The following is a 25,076-nucleotide window of genomic DNA, read 5'->3' as shown; positions in this document are numbered from 1 at the left end:
AGTAACCATCACTTTACTCTTTTCTCCATTCACTCTCAAGGCATGACGCTCACAGACATCAGCAAAACTCTGCACTAGTCTACCAATTTCTTGTCCAGTAAAGTATTTGCAAGTTGTACTGCATTATCAGCATAGAACAAATTTGAGATATTCCATCCATCACCATTCATTACAAACTCCCTCCCTCCCTCCATTACTCGTGTTTTTACTTCTCTCATCACCCCATCCATATATGTATTGAACAACCACGGGGACATCACACAACCTCGTCGCACACCCACACCGACGCATTCTTCATTATGATAATAAAAACTCTTGACGGTACCTATCAGCTTACCATCTACATCATACATGCGCAAAACCTTCCACAATCCTTCTCTGTCTACTTTGTTGTATGCTTTTTCCAGATCCATGAATGCCATAATCACCTTATGGTCCTTCTCACAAGCCTTCTCCACTATCTGTCTTGCTGCAAATATTTGATCCACACATCCTCTGCCACTCCTAAAGCCACCCTATTCATCATTCACTAGGACTTCTGATATCTCTCTTACTTGCTCCATTTAGCCTCCCTATCACACTCAGTGAGCTTAAGCCATGATAATTCTTGCACACACTTCACTCACCTTTATTTATGTACAGGGGTACAATCACAGCCTTTTTCCATTCTGCTGGCACAGTTTCACTCATCTGAAATTATAGGAATTATTAAAATTACAGTACTAACAAGAAAATATTAAAGTGCATTAAAGATCAAAATAATGAGCATAGCTTAACTCTTACACACCATTAATTTTATCTTTAGTGCACATTAATATTTTCATTTTAGTAATTTTAAAAATTTCTATAATTCAGACCACTGAAGGTGACTTTAAGAAAATGATGAAATGACTGGAATTATCACCATCACGTTTGTCATGACTTTATGTTTTCTTTTTCTATTATATTTCAGTTTAAAAATAATCTTTATTTATAACATGCTGGCCGGTGAGGGGTAAAAAATTATAAAGGTTTGAATGATGATTAAAAGGTGTTGCTCACCTCAAAGGGCACTCTGTTGACAGTTCTGTTTTTATGCTTTCTTACTTATATTTCAGGGCCCTATCTATTCCATGTTTTAGTGGGAAAAAGGGGTGTACGGTGATGGTGATGAAGGATTTATAAAATGAGACAGTAACATATATACTGTGGGGTTATGACAGGAATCTGGATATTTTTATTATCAGCACTGTACTCTAGTGAATGTCATCAACTTATACTGTTGGCTGAAATATGTGCAGGTTATGCTGAAGATTTATTTTCTTTTCTGCTGTGCTTATCTACATATTTATAAAATTGAGACCAGCATCAGGTGGATGTGTCAAGCGATTTAATATATACGGGTCGAGATGTTTGCTGCCGCTTCAAGTTTGCCTTGCCCCAGGCTCGGGTGATGGTGTGAGGAGGCATGTTGACAGGCCGGGGATACGGGGTCTTGTAGTGCAGTGCTGCCAAAGACATGTTTTTGTTAAGAATTGGGAATAAGTGGTTTGAATCACATTGTACAATATGTAACAGCTGGTGATATTTAAACACTTCAGTTAGAGTTGTTAAGAATTCACTGCATGATAGTATTGTGATCCCTACCCTGACGTATGGAAGTGAGGCATGGACCTTGCTTGAGGGGAACAAGTAAAGAGTGACAGCAGTGGAAATGAGTTACTTGAGAGGAGCATGTGGAGTGACATGGAGGGACAGGTTGACAAATGAAGCAGTGAAGGAACGTTGTGGGGTGGATGTGGATGTGGTTGAGAAAATTAGGAGAAATACACTGAGATGGTTTGGACATGTGGAGAGAATGAAGAATGAATGACTGACTAAGAGAGTGTATGTAGGTGAAGTGGAGGGAGGGAGAGGGATGGGGAAGACCGAGGATGAGGTGGAGGGATGGAGCTGAGAGGTATATGAAGGAGGTGGGAGTGAGCTGGGGGGAGGGCAGTCAAATGGTAGGTGACAGAGAGACATGGAGGCATATTGTCTGCGGCCACCCTTTGCGGGATTAGGGTGTCGGGCTATAGATAGATAGACAGACAGTTAGAGTTGTTCAATCTGTATATGGATTGAGTTATAAAAGAGATACAAGGTAGGGCAGTGGATATTGGAGAGGCCCTAGTGAGAGAGGGCAGCATTTGGAAACTTCCTGTACTGTTGTTTGCAGATGATATTGTACTGTTAAGTGACGACAAAGGGGAACCGCAAGGCTTGATGAATGAGTTTGGGAGAGAGTGTATGAAACGGAATCTAAAGGTGAATGCAGGAAGGAGTAAAGTTATGGTCTTTGAGAGAAATGAAGTCAGTGAATGTACAGTGAGGTTGGATAATGGGGAAATGGAAAATGTGAGTGCATTTAAGTACTGTACTTGGGTAGTGTGATGAGTGAGGATGAAGTTTGGAGGGTGAAGTGCTGGAAAGTGCACAGCAAGGAAGAATGGTTGCTGGTTCTTTGAAAGCAGTGATGTGACTGCTTAGTTAGGAATGCTAAAGTGGTGTGTGGTGTGGCGAGAATAACAACAAAGATGAAAGGTACAGCGTGGTGGGATGAAGAGGTTAACAGAGCAATGGAGGAAAAGAGGAAGAAGTGGCTAGAATGGTTACAGGACAGGGGTTCAGTTGAAATAAGAACTGAATATTTTGAGAGCAAGAAGCACATAAAGAGACTAGTGAAGAGGAAAATGAAGGAGGTAAATGATGATCTAGGAAGAAAAATGAATGCAAACTACTGTACTCTGAAAATGGAAAGTTATTCTGGAAAGAGGTGAGGAAATGTAGAAGTGACAGCAGAAAGAAATGTGAAAGTGTGAAGGAAGTAAGTGGTAGTTATTAACCCATGGAGAAGAAGTAAGGACCAGATGGAAAGAATATTTTGAAAGCCTGATGATTGGGAATAAAGAGAGCAGAGCTGCTGTAAATATGACTGGTTTTGGGGGTATGCAGAGAATGAATGCAGTGCCAGGAAACATGACACTAGCACAGATGAAGAAAGCTGTGAAGTGGCTGAAAAATGGGAAAGCAGTTGGGGTTGATGAGGTGTATGCAGAGATGATTAAGTGAAGTGGAGAGAGCGGAATGAAGTGCTTGTTGGAGATATGTAAGAGGGGATGGATGAGTGAAACTTTGCCAGCAGAGTGGAAAAAGGCTGTGATGGTACCCTTTACAAAAATAAAGGTGAGTGAAGTGAGTGCAAGAATTATCATGTCATAAGTTTATTGAGAGTTGCAGGGAAGGTATATGGATGAATGATTATAAAGAAAGCAAGAAAGATATCAGAAGTCCTAGTGAGTGATGAAGAAGGTGGCTTTAGGAGTGGCAGAGGATGTGTGGATCAAATATTTACAGTGAGACAGATAGTAGACAATACATGTGATAAGGGCTATAAGATGTTTATGGCATTTATGGATCTGGAAAAAGCAAATGACAAAGTGGACAGAGAAGGATTGTGGAAGGTTTTGCGCATGTACAGTGTAGATGTTGGGCTGCTAGGTGTCATCAAGAGATTTTATTTATTTTATTTATTTATTTATTTATTTATTTTATTTTTTTTTTAATGCAAAGGAAGAAGGAACCAAAGGCCAGGGGTCTGCAAACTGTTCCTTCCAAGAAAAAAACAAAAACATTACAAAAGTGAGGCATGTGTAAGGGTAAATCGGCATCTAAGCAAATAGTTCACAGACAATGTGGGCGTGCGACATGGTTGTTGATTGTTCAATATATATATCGATGAGGTGATGAGAGGAGTAAAAACACGAGTAATGGAGAGAGGGATGGTGTTGGTAATGAATGGTAATGGATGGAATATCTCAAATATGTTGTATGTTGATGATGCAGTACTACTTGCAAATACCAGACAAGAACTTGGCAGGCTAGTGCAGAGTTTTGCTGATGTCCATGAGTGTCATGCCTTGAGAGTAAAATGTAGAAAAGAGTAAAGTGGTGGTTACTGAGAGAGAAGGTAATTCCTAGTGTGATGTTACAGTGAATGAAGAGAGACTGGAATTCGCGAGAGAGTTCAAATACTGGGGTACAGTGACAGAAAAGAGAGGAAAATGTGCAAAGAAGTGGAAAGTAGGGTGACACAAGGAAGGAAAGTAGCTGGTGCTATGAAGGTCTTGATAAGAAACAGAGGCTTGAGTGTTGCAGCTGCACAAGGCTTACATGATGGAAAGTTAGTGCCAACTTTAACATATGGATGAAAGACTATGGTGTGGCATAAAAAAAAGTCAAGAATGAGAGCAGTGGGGATGAGACTGCTGAGGAATGTATGTGGAGTACAAAGAGTGGACAGGATATGAAATAATGTGATTCGTGAAAGATGCAGAGTGAGGAAGTCTGTGGACACCAGAATCAAAGAGAGTGTACTGAGATGGTATGGTCATGTGGAGAGAATGGATAACAACAGAGTGGTGAAAAAAGTATATCTGAGCGAATCTGAAGGAAGGAAAGGGTAAGGTAGGCCAAGGAGAAGGTAGAGGGATATGGTGGATGAGTGAATGAGGAAGAAAGGTATGGAAGTTGGTGACGCTAGGGTCAAGCTGGCTGGATGAATGTTGTGAAAAGAAGTGCACAATCAGGGATTTAGCAACCCTCTTTAACGTGACAGCATCCGGACTGACTCTATTGGATATGTTTATGTGAAGTTACAGAGTGTCTCGAAAGTTTTTGGCGTATCAGATAGAGCCAGGATTCTGGCGACTTGAATGAGTGAATGGAAGCGTGGCCCATTGGACTGGGCAAACTTGGGCTGTCTGGATGTTGCTACTCCTCACCCTACCTTAGGGTGGGAAAAGGAGGTCCGGATGATGATGATAATAGTGAAATTAGCATGGAAGTAAAAAAGTTGCTGCATGATGCTATTGTGATACCAACTCTTATGTACATATCGAGTTTAAACTTGGACCTTGTTGGAAGGATACAAGTCAAGAGTGGGAGCAATGGAAATAAGTTATCTGTGAGGAGCGTGTGGAGTTAGCCAACCATCCTGACGGAAGAACCAGAAACAACGAGCAGAGGAAGCCCGGCAGGTCCAGGAAATGCTTGATGCCAGCGTTGTTTCACCCTCCACCAGCCCCTGGTCCTCTCAGTTGTCCTTGTTAAGAAGAAAGACAACACCATGCGATCTCTTGTGTTGCCGGAACGGCTCAGTTGGCGTTTTCAGTGTCTATTCTGCCTCGTATATTATATCCCACTCCCATTGTCACTCCCACAGCCACACTAAGAGATCGAGCCGTCCCAGCAACACACATGACGTGGAGGGACAGACTGTCAAATGAGGAAGTGAAGGAGTATTGTGGTGTGGATGTGACAGAAAGTGTAAGGAGGAATACACTGAGGTGGTTCGGCCAAGTGGAGGGGATGGAAAGCTACAGACTAACGAGGAAAGTGTATGTGAGTGAGGTGATGGGGGGGGAGAGGGAGGGGGAGGCCGAGGATGATGTGGAGGGATGGAGTGGAGAGGTATGCGAGAGAGAGGGGGTGTGAGCTCGGAGCAGGGCAGTGAAAGGGCTGCGAACAGGGTGACGTGGAGGCAATTTATTTGGAGTTACCCTTTATGGGATTAAGGGGAGACTTCATTTTTTTGGTTGAAAATGAAATTATGCATCAATTTCATGAAATTTTACTGGATAAAAGCTATATTTGGCAAAACTAATCCCTGAGCTTTATTTGTAAATGATTAACTTAATCACTGATATTTTAAAAATGATTATATGTTTACTCACTTAGGCGCAGTAGTCAGTGAAAGTTAGGTTAAATATATTACGATTTTACTGAATATTTTTTTTTCTTCATGTATCGTCCTGAAACTTCCTACACGCTTAAGTAGGTATCATAGCTATTATCCAGTAAAGTTTCATGTAGATTGATGCATAATTTCATTTTCAACCCAAAAAATGAACTGTCATCCCTTAAAGCATCTGGCAATTGACAGATAGATAGTTAGAAAGGAGTCTCTCAAATGGGTGGGGGGTAAGGGGGTGTCAGTAGTTAGAAAAAATGGGAAACATATCATATTACTGCAAGTATTAATAGGGCGAACATTTTTTATTTTTCAAAGCATCTATCTATCTGTGTCTGTATTTACCTATTTGTAGTATACAGGAATTGAGCAATACTCGTGTTGTCCTGTCTCCATATCCACATTTATCAAGTCTACCTTTACACACATGAATGTTTTTCTCATGCACCACCTCTGTCTAAGTCGTTCCAAATATTTAAGTATTTACCTAATATACCTAATTGTGATATACACGGGATGTGCTGTGCTCGTGGGTTTCTGTCGCTGTTTCTCAATAAGCCAAATTTAGCTTTAAACTCGTTTAAGTTTTTAGACTAGACGATCTCTCTGTCCAGGCTATTCCATAAGTTTATACTTCTATAAGGAAAACTATATTTCTTGATATCCTTCAAGCAGCTTGACTTTTTCAATTTCATTCCGTGTCCTCTTGTTGCTCTCGTATCTCATATAAACAGATTTTCTTTGTCAATTTTATCTACTCCCACCGTGGTCTTGAACACTGCAATCATGTCTCCCCTCTTTCTCCTTTCCTCTAAGGAAGGCAAATCCAGCTTTTCCAACCTCTCTCTGTATGACAGGTCTGCCAGACTGGGGACCATCTTGGTTGCTGTTCTTTGTATTCTCTCAATCTTGTTTATATCTTTCTTTTTGTGTGGGGACCACACTACCGCTGCATATTCTAACCTGGGGCGGATCATGGCCACTATCAATTTCATCATCTCCTCATCCATGTAATGAAATGCTACTCTTATGTTAGTCAAGAGTTTATAAGTCTCTCCAACTATCTTGTTAATGTACTTTTCTGGTGACAAACTATCTTGGACCAGCACTCCCAAATCTTTCTCTTCTCTCATTTTTGTGATTAATTCATTACCCAACAAATAATTCAGTGATGGCCTCCTGGTACTTTTACCCATTTCCAATATTTAACATTTCTTTATATTAAATTTCATTTCTCACGTCCGGCTCCAACCATGTATCCTATCCAAATCCTCCTGCAGCATTTTACAATCCTCCTCAACCTCTACCTTCCTCAAGATCTTTACATCATCAGCAAACAGACTTACATAACTGTTCACTCCATCTACCATATCATTTACGTAAATCAGGAACATTACTGGCGCCAACACCGAGCCTTGAGGAACTCCACTTGTTACTTCCCTCCATTCAGACATCCTATCCTTTATTACTGTCCTCATTTGTCTGTCTCTCAAAAAGTCTCTCATCCATTCCAGAAGTTTCCCCTTCAGTCCTCCTATATATTCTATTTTCCACATTAGTCTCTTATGAGGTACCTTGTCAAAGGCCTTCTCTAAGTCTAAGTACACACAATCCACCCAACCATCTCTCTCCTGTACCACGTCAATTGCTCTTGAGTAAAAGCTCAACAAGTTAGAAACACATGACCTTCCACTTCTGAATCCAAACTGACATTCAGCCAAAATATTCATCTCTTCCAGATATTTTATCCATCTGTCTTTCAGAATTCTCTCGCACAATTTTGCGACCATGCTGGTTAGAGACACTGATCTATAATTCAGGGGTTCTTCCCTGTTTCCTCCCTTATAAATTGGTACCACATTTGCCCTCTTCCATTCTTGTGGCACTTTCCCCTCTTCCAGAGAACACACGATTAAACTGTGAATTTTATCCGCCAGTTGTTCTCTGCATTCCTTCAGTACCCAATTAGAAATTCCATCAGGTCCCGTGGCTTTCCTTACATCTTGAGTTTCCAGTAATTTATACACTTCCTGTACCTCCACTTTTATATCTTTTATCACCGATACATTTCTAATCACTCCCTCCCCTTCCACAAGCTCCTTTTCATTAGTGAAAAGTGACTGGAAACGTTTGTTCATTATTTCTGCTTGCATTGCCGCATCCTTATAGACCTCTCCTTCTACTTTCAATTTGGTGATTCCTTCCTTTTGTTTCAGTTTGCCATTACCAAATCTTTAAAACAGTTTGGGTTCATCCTTGCATTTGTCTATTATACCTTTTTCAAAATTCCTTTCTTCTTCTCTACGTATTCTTGTACATTCATTTCTTGTTCTTTTATATTCTTCCTTTGTTCTGTTGTTACCTCTCTTTTTCCATTTGTTCCACGTCTTATCTCTCTCTTTTTTTGTTATCATACACCTTCTATTAAACCACTCCTTTTTCCTGTTTTCTTTCCCTCTTACTCTTGGTACAAATTTTTTCACTCCCAAATTATAGAGGTCTAGAAAGATATCCCACTTCCTCTGTGTCTCTCGTTTCTCTGAATTTTCTCCAATCCGCATTTTCAAAAAAATTTGAAAAAATGTAAAATGTAAATTTTGCTTTCCCAAAGTTGTATCTTCCCTGTCTATGAAGCTCGTTTCTTGGCTCGACATTCCCTATGAACATCTGGAACTCAGTGACCACATGATCACTTTTTCCTAAAGGACAGCGATATTTCAATGATTCTGTTACATCGGGGTCTTTGGTAAACAGTAAATCTAACCTTGCTGGTGTGTCCTCACCTCGAAACCGTGTCCCTTCTTTGACCCATTGCGTCATCACATTATTCATTATTATATTTAAATACATAGTGCCCCACAAATCCTCGCCGCCTCCCGAGTACCATTCCTCCCAGTTCACCTCTTTACAGTTAAAGTCACCCACTAAAATTATATTATTGCTTTCTCAATTATTTTTTGTAAATAGCTAGTCATATCTGACAACATCTCCTGGTATTCGTCATCCTTCCATGCTCTCGTCTTAGGGGGAACATACACTACCGCCATATCTCTCTTAACATTCTCTCCAGTTTCTAATTTCATATATATCACTTCAGCCCTGCCTTCTCCCATTTCCACGGTATCTACATTTATGTTGTTCTTCACTGCTATTATCACTCCTCCTCCCGTTTTTTCTTTTCTGTCTTTTCTCCACAGTTTGTATTTACCATCTCCCAAATGAACATCAATATCTTCTCTTAATCTGGACTCTACAAAGCACATGACATCAGGTTCATGTTCTGTCATGAAATCGTGAATTTCGAGCCTTGTCGATATGAAACCATCAGCATTAGTATACAGTATATCACCTTCAAATTATTTTTGACGTTTTTTTTTTATACCCTCTTCTCTCCTACTCTCCGTCCGTACCACTTCCTCAACTTCTGATCTTTCACAGCCATCCCCCTTAGTTTCCTTCACTTCTATTTCCTTAACCCGCCCCATCCCTACGTTTTCTGGGCAGTGGTACGCCCCAATCCCGACATTTTTGGACCCTTTTTTTTTTTTTTTTTTTTTTTTTTTTTTTCCCCTCAAACATCCGCTTTTGGTGAGAAACATCGAAAATTCATAGAGAAATTGCTTACCTGAGGTTTAAAATACTCGATTTAGGTACGAGTACTTCCTTACCTGACTGGGTTTTCTAACAGGCTGGCACCAAAGAAAACGAGTTCTTTGGAAGGGTAACTGTTTTATCCACTCATAAACAGTATTTATTTATTTACTTGGTACGAATTTATATGTAGTACAAGAGCATATTGGTTTTCAAACAGTAATATAGGCATTATAAGCATTGTTTCACTCACTAACTCATCACCATTCATGACCTTTTTTTCCCACATTACCTGATCATCATTTCTGACTGTTTCTTCCTCTGATGCTATGTAAACCTTGTCCTCCACATTGTCATCGATTGGGGAATCACTCTGGCTCTGAATGTCTTTATTGGCCAGGGCACTGGTAACAGGTGAATTGCCGAGACAATGGCGTGCAGGGGGGGGGGAGGTTATGCGGTGTAAGGCATTGTCCCTGCTTGGCATCTTGTAGAGGAATAGAGGAAGGTGTCCTGTGTATATGTGCCAAAAATCCCTCGCGAAAATTGAAAATTGTGCAAATTAGGGACCTTGCAATGTTGCCGCGTTAATTCACGTCGCCGGGACGGCACGGGTTAAATACCACTTCCTTACTTTCATATCCATTACTCTCCAAAAAAAAGTATTACATTCTTCCTCTGTCCTCTTATCATTTTTTTCTTTTACTTCTTCCTTCAATGATTTTAAAACTTCTCTTTCTTCTTCATTCAAATCTTTTCTTATTATAATATTTTCCATCCCTGCCTCTTTGCTTAATTTCCAGGTCACTCTAAGTATATCATTTACTACACCTTCTGATGTAAACTTGACTCTCATTGGTCTTGTTTCCCGTTTCTTGTAAGGCCCTATCCTCATTACTTCCTCAATTTCTTTTACCCACTTGTCTCCTTCGGGGTCAGTCTTGCCTAATATTCTTCTCATCAGGCTCGTGTCTCTCTCGAGTCTCACAAACCAAACCTTTTCTTCCTCTTCCCTGTTTCCAAATATTACCACACATCTGTTCCTTTCTACAGTTTCTCTCACTATTTTCTCTTTTTTCTTCAGTATTTTCACTACATTTTCTTCCATTTTTTTCTTGTTCATTTGCCTTTCTTCCTGGATGATTTCTCTTAAGCTGACCACTTCTTTCTGTTCTTCTTCTACGTGTGCCCATTTTGTCTTATGCTCTTCTAATACACTACTCACCTTCTCCGTTTTATTAGTACTCTCTTCTAGTTTCCTCCTCAGTTCGACATTTTCACGCTTCAAATTTCTAATCTCTTCATTCGCTGTCTTATTGGACTGGATCACACTCTGTATGGTAGTCTCCGTATTTTCAGACACATCCTTTATCACTAGATTCTCTACTTTCTTTTCAAGTTCACTAATCCTCATAATCAATGTTTTAACCAGGTCCATGACATTGGTATTTCTATCAAATCCTGGAAATTCGACTCCCTCAGTGTTTACATTTTCAGCCATGTTTGATGTTGGTTAAAGTAGCAAAACAGCTGTTACCGAAAAATACTAAAACATTCATGTATACTCTAGCCAATAAATCTTTACATTTTTGGTAGTCTATTAACTTTCATTATTTTCAATTTAAAACAAGACCTTAGGAGACAGGACAGACAAAATTCCTGAAAACTACTTAAGGTTCGCAGCGATGGCTGGGACGTCTGCTCTCTCTGGTTGTTCGTGTGTGTGTGTGTATGTATACACACACACACACACACACACACACACACACACTATATAGAATAAAATCCTAGTCTTTTGTCATGCTAAGAAAACACAGAAACCAACACCACTAATTCAGGTAACAAAATACCTATACTCAAAATATTTCAGGTACACCATATTGTGTTTACTGGTGACATAACCGCTTACAGATCTTTTCTAGCACCTGTCTATCACCTACAACATATGTCCTTTGGGTATAACTGAAACACCACTATTCTGTACCCAACTTCTAGGAGCTTCTGGTAGTTGGATTGACAGCACATCATTATACTTGTCACTTAGACCTGCATCCAGGTCCTCTCAGGGTGAACACGTGTACCTGAATGAACTTTTGTAATAAGCTCTGTCCCCCAAACAACGGACAATGACTACAGGAAATGGGGAATTTCAGCCTGCAGTCACTGAGTTCACATATAGATGAGCCTTGGACAGTTCACATATAGATGAGCCTTGGACCAAACCAACACCCTGTCTAGATTTATTCCATGATTCTGTATGTACAGTCTCACTCATAAACACTCCCTCAAACAGACCAGCCTTCCTCTTGTACTTCTCATTGTACACTAAATGCTCCGTGTATATATTACACGTGTGAGGTATTGGCCCCAAGTGTGCCACCCCTCCAGTGAGAGTGGTATTCCTTTGTCTTATGGATCAAATGATCTTTAGGACCTTTAAAACATGGCTTGAGCATGTCTAGTACACTGCCCACCCATGTCAGATATGAGAATGGCAGTTGCTATAATGTATTAATTATTTACTCAACTCCCAGCCTTGTCTTAAGATGAACACTATATTTGCCAAGTTATGGAATCCACTAAACTGTATTTAAACAAAAAAAATGTCTACATGAAATTTTATGGCACATAAATAAAAATGTTAACACAGATACACTGTACTGTGATATGAAAATCTTACCTATATGGTACTAGCACATGAAAGGCAAATGTACATGATATATGACAGGCAGACTCTATAGTGTGCAGCGTACATATATAGGCTGTACTGGTTCCTAATTCCTTACCAATTTCTAATCTTGACTCTCCCTCAGTTAGATGTTCTTTTATACTTTTGTCATCAGAAATGCTTCTGTTAGCTCTAAACAGGTATCGAGCTTCACTAATGATGTATTCTTGCTCAGTTCTTGTTTGAGTAGGATCAGTGGCTTCCCAAGTTTGGGCAGCACGTATAATTCTCTTGTATAGGGACAAGACTTGTTGCCTTAAGGTGCCGGCCATCAAGTGAGCTGAACCTGTTGGAAAAAATCATAATTATATAAAAATTACCAACTTCACCAAATATATGACATGAAAAATTGAGTTACTGAGGAATGTGTGTGGAGTGCAGAGTGGATAGGATAAGGAATACCCTAATGCACTTTGTGAGAAATGTATAGAAATCTGATGCCATCAGGGATGAAAAGTGCTTAAGTGGTAGGGTCATTTGGAGAGAATGGATGTGAATTGAGTAGCAAAAAGGGTATAACTGGGCAATCTGGAAGGGGGGAGGAGGTGTGGTAGACCCAGAAGACAGTGAACAGATATGGTAATTGAGTTTGTGAGAAAATGGGGTATAGAGGTTGATAAGACTGGGGAACTTGGTGAACTGAGCTGCCTGAAGAATCATCTCGGTCAGATATGTAGTTATGAAGCACATATCCACAAAGCACATGTCTATGAGATGAAGCCAAGATTCTAGCGGTTTGAATGATGAGTGAATGACAGTGTGGCCCATTTAGGCTAAACAAGCCGACGCAAATGCAATTGCAGATGTGCACACGCACACACTCTCTCTCTCACTGGACCCTGCCTAAACTCATCTAAAGAGTGACTAAAAGAATAAGAGAAACTTTTAACAACAAAGCAGCCTAGAGGCATTTCTGGCTGCCATCCCTTGACAAGGTGCGGAGAAAAACTCTATGTGGTATTACCAGCAAAACTAGCAGTTAATGTTCCTCAGTCCTTCCATATCTCCCAAAAGGAGGATAGTCAACTACAAGAGAAGGTCAGAGTCAGCATGCTGCCCACTAAGTTCACATCAGCATCATCAGCATCATCATCCGGACCTTCTTTCCCACCCTAGGGCAGGGTGAGGAGTAGCAATGACAAAACAGCCCAAATTTGCCCAATCCAATGGGTCACACTTCCATTCACTCATCATTCAAGCCCCTGGAATCCAGGCTCCATAGGATATGCGAAAAACATTCATCACGTTCTGTAACTTCACATAATGTATCTGATGGAGTCAGTCCACACGCTGCCACGTTAAAAAAGGAGTGCCAAATCCCTGATCATGCACTTCTCCCAGCATTCATCCAGCCAGCTCGATCTCTTGTCAGTTCCCTAGCCTAACCGACTTCCAAACCTCTTCCTCATACACTCATCTTCTATATCTCTCCATCCCCTCCCTGGCCCACCTTGCCTCCTCCCTCCTCCAAATTTGCTCAGATATACTTTTTTCACCACTCTGTTGTTATCCATTCTCTCCACATTACCATACCACTTCAGTACACTGTCTTCGATTCTGGTGTCCACAGACTTCCTCACTCTATATCTTTTGTGAATCACATTATTTCGTATCCTGTCCACCCTCTGCACTCCAAATACATTCCACAGCAGTCCCATCTCCACTGCTCTTACTTTTGACTTTTCATGTTCATGCCACACCATAGTCTCACATCCATATACTAAAGTCGGCAATAACACTCCTTCATGTAAGCCTTGTGCAGCTGCAACACTCAAGCCTCTGTTTCTTATCAAGGCCTTCATTGCACCAGCTACTTTTCTTCCTTGTCACTCTACTTTCAACGTCTTTTGCAGATTTTCTTATCTTTTCTATCACTGTACCCAGGTATTTGAACTCTCCCACCAAGTCCGGTCTCTCTTCATTCACTGTAGCATTGCACTGGGAGTCACTTTCAATAACCAACACTTTACTCTTTCCACCATTTACTCTCAAAGCATGACGCTCACAGACATTAGCAAAGCTCTGCACTAGCCTACCAAGTTCTTGTCCCGTATTTGCATGCAGTACTGCATCATCAGCATACAACAAATTTGAGATATTCCATCCATCACCATTCATTACCAACGCCACCCCTCTCTCCATTATTCGTGTTTTGACTTCTCTCATCACCTCATCCATATATATACTGAACAACCATGGGAACGTCACACAACCTTGTCACACACCCACACCAATCGTGAACCATTCACTTAGATTCCCATTAACCCTACACATGCTTCACTACCATCATAAAAGCTCTTGACGGCACCTAGCAGCTTATCATCTACACCGTACATGTGCAAAACTTTCCACAATCCTTCATTCCACTTTGTCATATGCTTTTTCCAGATCCATGAATGCCATAAACACCTAATGGTCCTTCTCACAAGCCTTCTTAGCTATGTGTCTCACTGTAAATATTTGACCCACACATCCCCTGCCACACCTAAAGCCACCCTGTTCATCACTCACTAGGACTTCTGATATCTCTCTTACTTTCTCAATAATGATTCTTCCATATACCATCCCTACCACACTCAGCACTAATTTATGCCATGATAATTCTTGCACTCACTTCGCTCACCTTTATTTTTGTACAAGGATACAATCACAGCCTTTTCCACTCTGCTGGCATAGTTTCACTCATCCACATTTCAGATAAACCTGGGGCCACTGTAACAACCACCTCCTGGTGAGGTCTGTAAGAAGCACTAAGCCACTGATGAGGGTTATAATTACATCTAGTTTACATTTGTTAGGATCTGATGATAAACCCTGCCTTCCATGGGACATCTCCCAAGTTGCATAAAATTACATGCATTACCTACAACAGGATCAGAGAGAGAGAGATTCAGGATAAAGGAGATAACTGGGATTGCTTCTAATGGCTTGGGTCAAACCTGGCCTAGCAATACAAACACTGGTGCTTGAACACTTTATGATCCTCAGAGACCTAAGTGGGAGTGATAAAGATGTGTGGTGCAGCAGGGCAGCAGGGATATGTGGTGGGTGGTACGGGCAGTAGGGATAAGTGGTGGGTGGCAGGGGCAGGGGGATGTGTGGTGGTGGGAGAGTAGTGATGTCTTGTGGGGGGAGAAGGACTCGATGGTGGGGACAGTAAGGATATGTGGTTGGGGAAGTGGGGATGTGTGGTGAGAAAGGAATCGGGATGTGTGATGGGGACAATAACGGTGTCTGCAGGCCCACAGCTGAGGGTGGGGATCTTGTTACCCCACAGTAAACCTCTGAGTTCCACCTGGCTGAAGTAATTAATATTATTTCAAAGGAACTGTTTCAATTAACTTGGAGGTGTGTGGAAGTAGGAGGACTACTGGGTCTTGATAATGGGCTGTGAAGCCTGTGCCCAGAGTTGGAAACACACACAAAAGCAAATTTTTAGACCTTTTTTTCTCTTGGAAGTAATTTACCCTCCAGTTCGTGAATAATTTAGCTTAATAAATGTACATTTAATTTGAGAGCGTGAAAAAATCATCTACAGATTTCATTATTTTTTCTTTTTTTGTCATCCTATTACAGATTTTTTAAAGTTAAGTGGTAACACTGTTTTAAAGTTGTATATTGTATTCAGATTAATGCTTACACAATAACAGAATATTTTTCACACATAACTCTTAATAACAACTATAATTTAGAGAAACAGTTGTATATGGTACTTTACAATACTGCTGCAGATTCTAAGTGAACAAAGAATTTTTACAGGTTTTCATAGAAAGATCTTCATTACATTTCTATCTATCTGTCTATCGCCAGATGCCCTAATCCTGCAAGGGGTGGCCACAAACAAATCGCCTCCACGTCGTCCTGTCCTCTGCCATTTCACTGCCCTGCTCCTGGCTCACATCCCTCTCTCTCATATACCTCTCTACTCCATCCCTCCATCTCATCTTTGGCCTCCCCCTCCCTCTCCCCCCCTCCACCTTGTTCACATACACTCCCCTCATCAGTCTCTCACTCTCCATTCTCTCCATGTAGCCAAACCACCTCAGTGTGTTTCTCCTAATGCTTCCTATCACATCCACATACACACCACAACATCCTCATTTGTCAGTCTGTCTCTCCATGTGACTCCACATGCTCCTCTCAAATAACTCATTTCCATTACACTCACTCTTGACTTCTGTCTCTCTAACAAGGTCCAAGCTTCACTTCCATACGTCAGAGGTGGTATCACAATACTCTCATGTAGTAATTTTTTCACTTCCGTGCTCACTTCCCTGTTTCTTATCACTGCTTTCAAGAAACCAGCATCCTTTCTTCCTTGTTGTACCCTTTCAAGCACTTCACAATCCAAACTTCCATCCTTCCTCATCACACAACCCAAGTACTTAAACGCATTCACATTTCCCATTTCCTCCTCATCCAACCTCACTGTACATTCACTGACTTCACTTCTCACGAAGACCATAACTTTACTCTTCCCTACATTCACCATTAGATTCCATTTCTTACACACTCTCCCAAACTTAAACACCAAGCCTTGCAGCTCTCTTTCATCTTCACTTAACAACACAGTATCATCTGCAAACAACAGTGCAGGGAGTTTCCAAACATTGCCCTCTCGCATTAGGGCCACTCCAACATCCACTGCCCTACCTTGTATCTCTTTTATAACCCCATCCATATACAGATTGAGCAACCATGGATACATAACACATCCCTGTTTCAATCCAACCTTCATGTAGAAAAATTCACTTAGTTCACTATCCACAGGCACTGCAGCTTTAGCACCTTCATACATACTCTTCACAGCATTCAACAACTATCCATGTACTCCATATATTCTTAACTCTGTCAGTAAGTATCCTACCATATACTTTTCCTATTAAACTAAAAAGACAAATGCCCCTATGATTACCATACAATTCTTTTTTCCCTTTGTACAAGGGAATAATTATACCTGACTTGCGACCCTCCGGGACTCTACCTTCCTCCCAGGCCAATCTGCACATCTTCCACATCCATTCTACTACTATCTCTTCCCCATGCTTCAGCATTTCACCACACACTCCATCAATTCCTGGGGCTTTCCCCGTTTTGACTTTCTTCATTGCTTCCACAACTTCCATCATACTGATTTCTTCCTCTCTTTTCACATCTCTCCTTCTACCAGCCATTCCTCAGCCACTTATACTAACATTACTTTCATCTTCTATGTTCAACAATTCCTTAAAGTGTTCTCTTCATCTGCTCACTTTTTCTCCCTTCTCCACAAATAATCTACCATTTTTAACTTTCACTCCCTGCCTAACTTCATTGCCACCCTGTCTAACTCTCTTTACCTCATTCCAGAACATTTTCTTACATTCCCTCCACTTTACACTCAAATTCCTTCCAAATTCCTCATCCACTATCTTCTTACTCTCTCTTACTAATCTTTTCACCTCTCTCTTCCTCTCTGCATATAACACTCTCTTCCGTCTTCCAACTTCTTCCACGCCCGTTTCTCATCCACTCACTATAGATTTTCTTCTTTTGTGCCACAGCCTGTCTCACCTCTTCATTCCACCATGCTGTTCCTTCCACCCCCTTTCATCTTCTCTTCACCCCACACACCACCTCACATGCTGCACATATTTCTTCTGTGAATATCTTGCACACACCTTCCACATCCCCCATCTGCTTCAGTCCATATTTACCCAATTGCTCCTCTTCCATTTTCTCATCCTCTTGTAATCTTTCCACTCTCCTTGCATATACTACTTCCTCTCGTCCTTCACTTCTATTTCTCCATTTCACTTGGACCTTGATTCTCACCACCACCAAGTGATGGTGAGAAAGTCCACTCCTCCAACCTCTGTATGCTCTTGCAACCATTACACACCTTTGCATCCTTTCATCCACACGCACATAATCAGTCATTGCCTTCCATTCATTCAGGTCACCCCCAACCCTTCTCAACACTTGCCATGTATACCTATGGATTATTTTGTGCCTGAAGAGGGTATTGGCTATCACCAACCCCCTCCCGGCACAAATATCCATTAAAGCACTACCATTCTCATCTATCTCAGCAGGCACACCCCACTCACCAACTGCCCCATCCATCTTCACATTCACTACTTTACCATTTATATCTCCAACCAAAAACATTCTCTTATTCCTTTCAGACTTTTCCATGCACGCTTCCACATTTGTCCAGAACTCTTCTCTCACTCTGCCTCCACAATCTTGCGTTGGTGCATACACGCACATAGTCGCCCACTTTTGTAGTCTAACTTTCAATCTTACCCACACAATCCTTGAGCCAACTGATATATACTCTCTTATATTCTCCTTCCATCTGTTACTCACCACAATACACAGTCCTTCTTTTGCCATCTCATCCCCTATAGAAACAACAACACTTTAGTCATCATCAACATCAACACAGACACCGAACTCATCATGGTCTCCAAGAGACGAGACACTGTCACTTTCGCAAGTGAGTCAACGATTGAGCGAAAGTGCCGCACATCCTTACATGCTGTTCATCTTTGTCCTGCGTACATTTTCACGTTTCAGCCTACTGATACGGTCCCTTGTGAAATGGCTATCATCAGCAATAACAATATTCATCATCATTGCAACTTCACTTTTGCTCCAGATAAACTTGTACACCATCAACGCATTGGACACTCGCAGTTTTTTTATTTCCCTCATAACACATCAGTTTACATAGTCTGTCCAGATATACCACCATCTCATACATCAGCCTCAGGATTATACATAGCACCAGACTACTGTGCGGTATTTACACCATCCATGTCTACTTTTTCCACCATCAATCACTACGCCATTATCAACCATACACACAAACATTTCCACCCACTGCCTGATATGGACTTAAACATGAGCACAAGTATTAAGCTGACTTCACCTAAGTTTGTAACTATGCAGCTGATCAATGAAACAATGAAGCCCTGGGAAGATTTGAGTTTGAGTATGTTCAACCCATATTATGTGTATAGCCAAGCACCTTCTGTCTTTATAATTATCTGCATTGTGGTTGCAGTATTGCTGTTGGCCATGCACAGAATGCATGCAAGAATTGCTAATTTGGAGTCATTGTTTAGTGGGGGGAGAGTTAACATCACAGTTAACCACCCTGAATGAAGTGTATATATTTTGTATATAGTATTAATTATATATAAAAAAAAAAAAAAAAATAATAATAATAATAATAATAATAATAATAACACAAAGAAGAATGACCCATATATGACAAACCAGTACCATTATCTTTGAATGAAATATTAATAACTCTTACAATAATCTTAATTTTAAACTATTTTTATTCTTGCATGTATGCAATTCACTATAATAACCCAAGTACATACTGTATTACAGTTAAATAATTTACTTTAATGCATTTATTCCAATATGTATTCAACTTATTTAAAATGTAATATTACTGAATAATCACTATTTACTATGAATAATATATGTATACAATATTCATACAATTATGTTACTTTACAATATTATGTATTTCACTTAATTAGCTTATAAGTTCATTATAATGTGTATGTAGTATGTATTAATATATTATAACTATTAAATGTCGATGGTACGCCATTTTCGCGCGGCCGAGCAAATATAGGACTACATAATAGATAGATAAATAAATAGATAGATAGAGAGACAGATAGAAGCAGGAAGTCAAATGATGAGAAGGTGTTGTGTTTGCGAGAAGCGAGCAGCGCTAAACGCTTACACGGAGGAAAGCTGACGACAGCGGCCAGTAAGGAGATGATGCAGTTAGCTGTCAGCAGTCCTCTCGTGAGAAAGTTCTGTTGCCATGAGGAACATACGTGACACACACACCCTACTACACCAGATTTTAGGAAAGAGAGTTTAGAAGGAGACAAGCGACCCTAGAGAGAGGTCGAGACGGAGATTAGCCTTAGAACAGAGAGAGAGAGAGAGATAGCGAGACAGGGAGGTAGCTACCCAGGACTTATACTATTATACCTGTTTAATATTTCCAAGACAAATAAAAATAGTCCCATACTATTCTTTACCTCTCCCGTCACTACATGACATCTGGTGGGGAAACTACTACAAGATATAAAAGCCGCTCGACCACAAGTCTAAAATATACTTCTCTACAAGTAACTACAAAGTCTTTATGACACAAGTACCATGATAAACAACATGGGACTCAAGACTGACCCCTGATGCACACCAACATTCACGGAAAACTCATCACTCAAATCTCCATTCACTCTTACCTGGGTGTGAGCACCCACATACATAGCCATAACCACCCTAACCAGAAACTCCTCCAAGCCAAGCTTTCTCATTGCCCACTTCACCACCTCTCTAGGGACTCTGTCAAAAGCCTTTTCCAAATCAACAAAAACAAAATAAAGATCCCTTCTCCTACCAATATATTTTTCCTGAAGCTGACGAACAATGAATATAGCATCAGTGGTCCCCCTACCTGGCATAAACCCAAACTGCATCTCATCAATATTCACTTTTTCTCTAATCATACCTTCTAAAACTCTCTCCATTACCTTCATTATCTGATCTAAAAGCTTTATACTATAATTTCCTCTTTCCAGGGCATCACCCTTCCCTTTATACACATTTACAATTACACTCTTCAGCCAATCATCTGGGACAACACACTCATAAATAATCCTATTTATCAGGTCAGTGACTAAACTCACCCCTATATCGCCTGAGGCCTTCAACATTTCGGCAGTCAACCCAGACACACCTGCTGCCTTCCCCACCCTCATCCTGCCTATTGCCTCACTCACAGTAGCAGTATCAATCAAAGGCCATGGGGCAGACACTGGATCTGCTGGCTCCAAACCTTCCCTGTCCCAGTCAAACTCCTCATTCAACAACCGGTTATAATGCTCTCTCCATGGATCTTTAATATCCTCACTGTTCACCACTACCCTTCCTTCATCATTCTTCACACACTGCTCACCTATAATATCTCGATTATCCCTCTTCACTTGACCTGCCACCCTAAATATCATATTTTTCCTTTCCCCATGATTTAGGTTATCAAGTAAAAGTCTCTGTGACTCAGACTTTGCCCTCTATACCTCTCTTCTAGACCTACGCTTGGCAGCCAAATATTCCTCTTTGCTACCACCCTTCTTCCATTCCCGGAAAAGCCTTCTTTTTTCCTTAACTGCAGCTTCTACACCCTCATCCCACCACCAAGTTACTTTATGTCTTGGTGGTCCTCTTGTCCAACTGCATGTTACATCAGAACTCTCAAGAAATTGTTCTTGAGGGCTCTGTACTGTTCATTAACGCCTCTGTCTACAGCTCCCTGTTCAGCCATCACTCTCCTCAACTCGCCATAGAAGGCATCTCTTACTACTTGGTTTTTCAGCCTCCATATTTTCCTCCTAGGTACATAAGTCCTCTTTTTCATCACTTGTTCTTTAAGCACCATATCACAAATCAATAGTTTGTGCTGCTGCACACACTCCTCACTTCCTATAACTTTAACATCCCTCACTAACCTCCTATCGGCCCTCCTAACCAGAAAATAATCTACCTGACTGCTATTTCCCCCAGACTCATATGTAATTAACCTACTGTCTCTTTTCCTAAAATATGTGTTGCACACAATCATGTCCGTTGCCTCCTCAAACTCGAGTATCCTTTCCCCTTCTGCATTCCTTAGACCATACACACATCCCCCATGCACTCCTTCAAAACCTTGTGCTGCTTCACCTACATGACCATTTAAGTCCCCTCCCAAAATCATTCTCTCATCATCCCGCATACCACCCACTACATGTATTAAATCATCCCAAAATCTATCTTTCTCTGCTTCATCCAATCCTGCCTGTGGAGCATATGCCGATATACTTGCAGCTATCTTTCTACCCAACAGAATTTTCACTACCAATATCCTATCGCTTACTCTCAAAACATTCATAACATATTCCACCATTTCTCCGCAACCATCACACCAACACCTCCATTTCCGTCTGTCCCCCCCTGCCAAAACAACTTATAGCAACAGTCCTTCCCAACAATCTTTCTGGCTGATCCACCCCTGTACTGGACTTCCTGCAAACACGCTACATCCACCCACCTCCTACTGAATGCCTCAATGACTTCCCCTGCTGTTCCCCTCAAACTTCCCACATTCCATGAAGCCACCTTCATCACGAGGAAAGAATGAAGGAAAGAAAGACAGAGGAGGATGGAAGGAAAGAAGGATGGAGGAGAGGAAAGGGCAGACACCCGAGAGCAGCACAACCTTGAGTGAGTGGATGGTGAGCGCCCCCATCTACCACATATTTTTTTTCATTATGGATTACATCAAAGCTGTCAAGGATGAAAATCTGTTTAGAATTATTAACCTAAATGCTTAATAGTGCAGAGAGTGAGATAGCTGTAAAGTTAGTACAATTCTGAACAAACAGCTAACAGAAATGCAATGTAAAGGCATTTACAAAGAACAGGTTTGAGCACAGTTTCAGCTCCATGTAGGCTACTGAAGACTGGGCTTCAAAATTTAAATTATGAAAATACCTATCTATCTAATGCCAAATGCCATAATCCCGCAAAGGGTGGCCATTTGACTTTGAGTTTGTAAGATAAAATACTGTACATGCACACACAAAAAAAAATCACAGGATTAATGAAAGAAAAACTTACATGAAAAATTTAAAAAAATGGCAAAAGCAATAGTCTCACCTGGTTTACTCACCTGGTTGGCTACCCCATTACAATTTAACAGTATGGCTTGGTAGGAATCTGCTTTTCAAGAAACAGGTCAGCCCATACCTGCTGGCATGCCAGTCCCATTTCCTATACGCATCATCATCAGAATAGACAATTGAGTAGGGGCTGAATTTTGTGCCATATTGAGGATAGTTACACTGCTAGAAGGACTTCAAATAATGAATCATAGTTATTCAATTTAATCGTACAAGATGTTACCTAGTTGCAAGTGGAGGGACTTTTTAAATGATACAACTGAGTCAGTGCTAACAGCAGCATCTGACAGAGACTACTGGTACTCTATAAATCGGATAAACTTGGAGTGAAAGGAAACGTCTACAGTTGGATAGAAGGATATTTGACTGACAGAAGACAGTGTATCTGTAAATGGAGTGATATCAAAATGGACAAATGTGATAAGTGGAGTTCCACAGGGGTCAGTCCTAGGTCCTATACTTTTTGTTACAGGTATATTTATTAATGATTTGCCAAGTAAAGTGAAGTCTGTTTGTAAAATGAATACTGATGATAATAAAATCTACAGCAGAACATCAAATGAGGAAAACGTAATACATTCAGATCTAAAAAATTTAGAAAAATGGTCGAAAACATGGCACGTGGACTTCAGTGCAGAAGAATGTAAAGTTATGCACTGTGGCCATGGAAATACTAACATGTTATATAGAATGCTAGACAACAAGTTGGAAGTAGTAAATAAGGAAAAGGACCTTGGAATAATAATTGCAAATAATTTTAAAACTGAACATCATATGGCCAGCATTACCACAAAAGCAAATAAAATGGTGGAACTAATAAAATCTTCTTTTGATTACTTATGTCCAGAAACATTTTTAATTTTATATAATGGCTGTGTAAGACCACATTTGGAATTTGCTGTACAAGCATGGTCACTGTATTTGAGAAGAGATATAGACAATGTAGAAAAAATTCAGTGAAGAGCAACAAAACTAGTACCAGCTTTACAGGACATGACATATGAAGATAGAAAATTTAACAATACTGGAAGTAAGAAGGACAAGAGGGGTTCTCATTGAAACTTTCAAGACTCTTAAAGAATTCGAGGGCATTGACAGTCCATATTCTTTCAAAGAAAATATAATGACTTAAGAGGAAATACTCAGAAAATCTTCAAGAAACAAGTCAGAACAATTAGAAGAAAAAACTCTCTCAAACAGTGGTAGACCTGTGGCATAAACTGCCAAATTATGTTGTTAACTCGACCACAGTAAATCAATTTAGGAAAAATTATAAGTTTAGGAAAACCCAATCGGATTAGAAAATAGGTAGATAAGAGACAAGCTTGTGAGGAGAGCATTAAAGCACCAATAGGTGCATACACAGTCTCGCTTATTATACTGGTGAGTTGTACTGATGACGATGTTAAAACTCCGTTGAGTAAACCAGGTGAGCAATAGTCATTAACTTCCCAAATAAACGAACTGCAAAATATTTTACTATCATTAATAAACATTCATCTTCTCACAGAGACTAAATGAAACTTCATGTATATACTATTCAGTAGTTCTTTACCAAACAGGCACTAAGATACAATACTTTCTCGCTCTTCATGCAACTCTTCTTCTTCTTCTTTACAACAGGTATTTATTATTCTCGAAATAAGCATAACAAGTGTAAAAGAATAAGTTAGGAAGTTTAATTTTTTCGTAATGATATGTTCTAATGAAAAGTCGTTAAGGTTTGTAATTTTTGGAAAATTCTCATACAGGCATTGTAATCCAAACATTACTTATAAACATAATCCTTTAAATGACATAAACATGGGTGCTGTTGTGACTTGTGTTTAGTTTTAACTCCCGCTTTGGACTCTTTCATGTTATTTTTGGTGGATTATCGAGTTTGTGAGTGAGCATAGGGAGTTTTGTTGTTGCCTTGGTCCTTGTCCATCTCGTGAGTCGTGATAACTTTGATCAGACTTACAATCACTTGCCGTGAGACGGTGAGCGCCTCGGAGCATTCGCCACCACATATTCAGGTTGGTATCTTATTGCAGCAAACATGAATATATATATATATATATATATATATATATATATATATATATATATATATATATATATATGGTATAACTTTAGAAGTAACCAACGTTACCAATTTTCATTATATTACGTCCCTGAACTATTCTAACTAAGACTTAGCTTTTAAGTCTAGTGTGAGTGGTTTTGGGACAATTCGCCGTCAAGTCAATTCGTAGTCACA

General features: G+C 40.2%; 1 protein-coding gene across 2 annotated transcripts; it reads right to left on the bottom strand.

Annotated features, from left to right (window-relative positions):
• Positions 1 to 254: 254 nt before the first annotated feature.
• LOC145405679 (LYR motif-containing protein 1-like) lies at positions 255 to 24,446 on the bottom strand. Of its 2 annotated transcripts, none has more exons than XM_080276974.1 (3): positions 24,390 to 24,446; positions 12,148 to 12,375; positions 255 to 1,487 (listed from the first exon to the last, which is right to left on the bottom strand). In XM_080276974.1, the coding sequence occupies exons 2-3, from the start codon at positions 12,359 to 12,361 to the stop codon at positions 1,348 to 1,350; spliced, it is 354 nt and encodes a 117-aa protein (XP_080133100.1). In that variant the 5' UTR covers positions 12,362 to 12,375; positions 24,390 to 24,446; the 3' UTR covers positions 255 to 1,347. The 2 variants fall into 2 exon arrangements, with proteins under 2 accessions (XP_080133100.1, XP_080133163.1); XM_080277037.1 differs by having other exon boundaries at positions 24,414 to 24,433.
• Positions 24,447 to 25,076: the final 630 nt, after the last annotated feature.

The sequence above is a fragment of the Coenobita brevimanus genome, chromosome 1 (genome assembly GCF_032717465.1).
Source record: "Coenobita brevimanus isolate Jiangsu-jjx chromosome 1, ASM3271746v2, whole genome shotgun sequence".
Classification (NCBI taxonomy): domain Eukaryota; kingdom Metazoa; phylum Arthropoda; class Malacostraca; order Decapoda; family Coenobitidae; genus Coenobita; species Coenobita brevimanus.
This window is presented reverse-complemented; position numbering and strand designations above follow the sequence as displayed.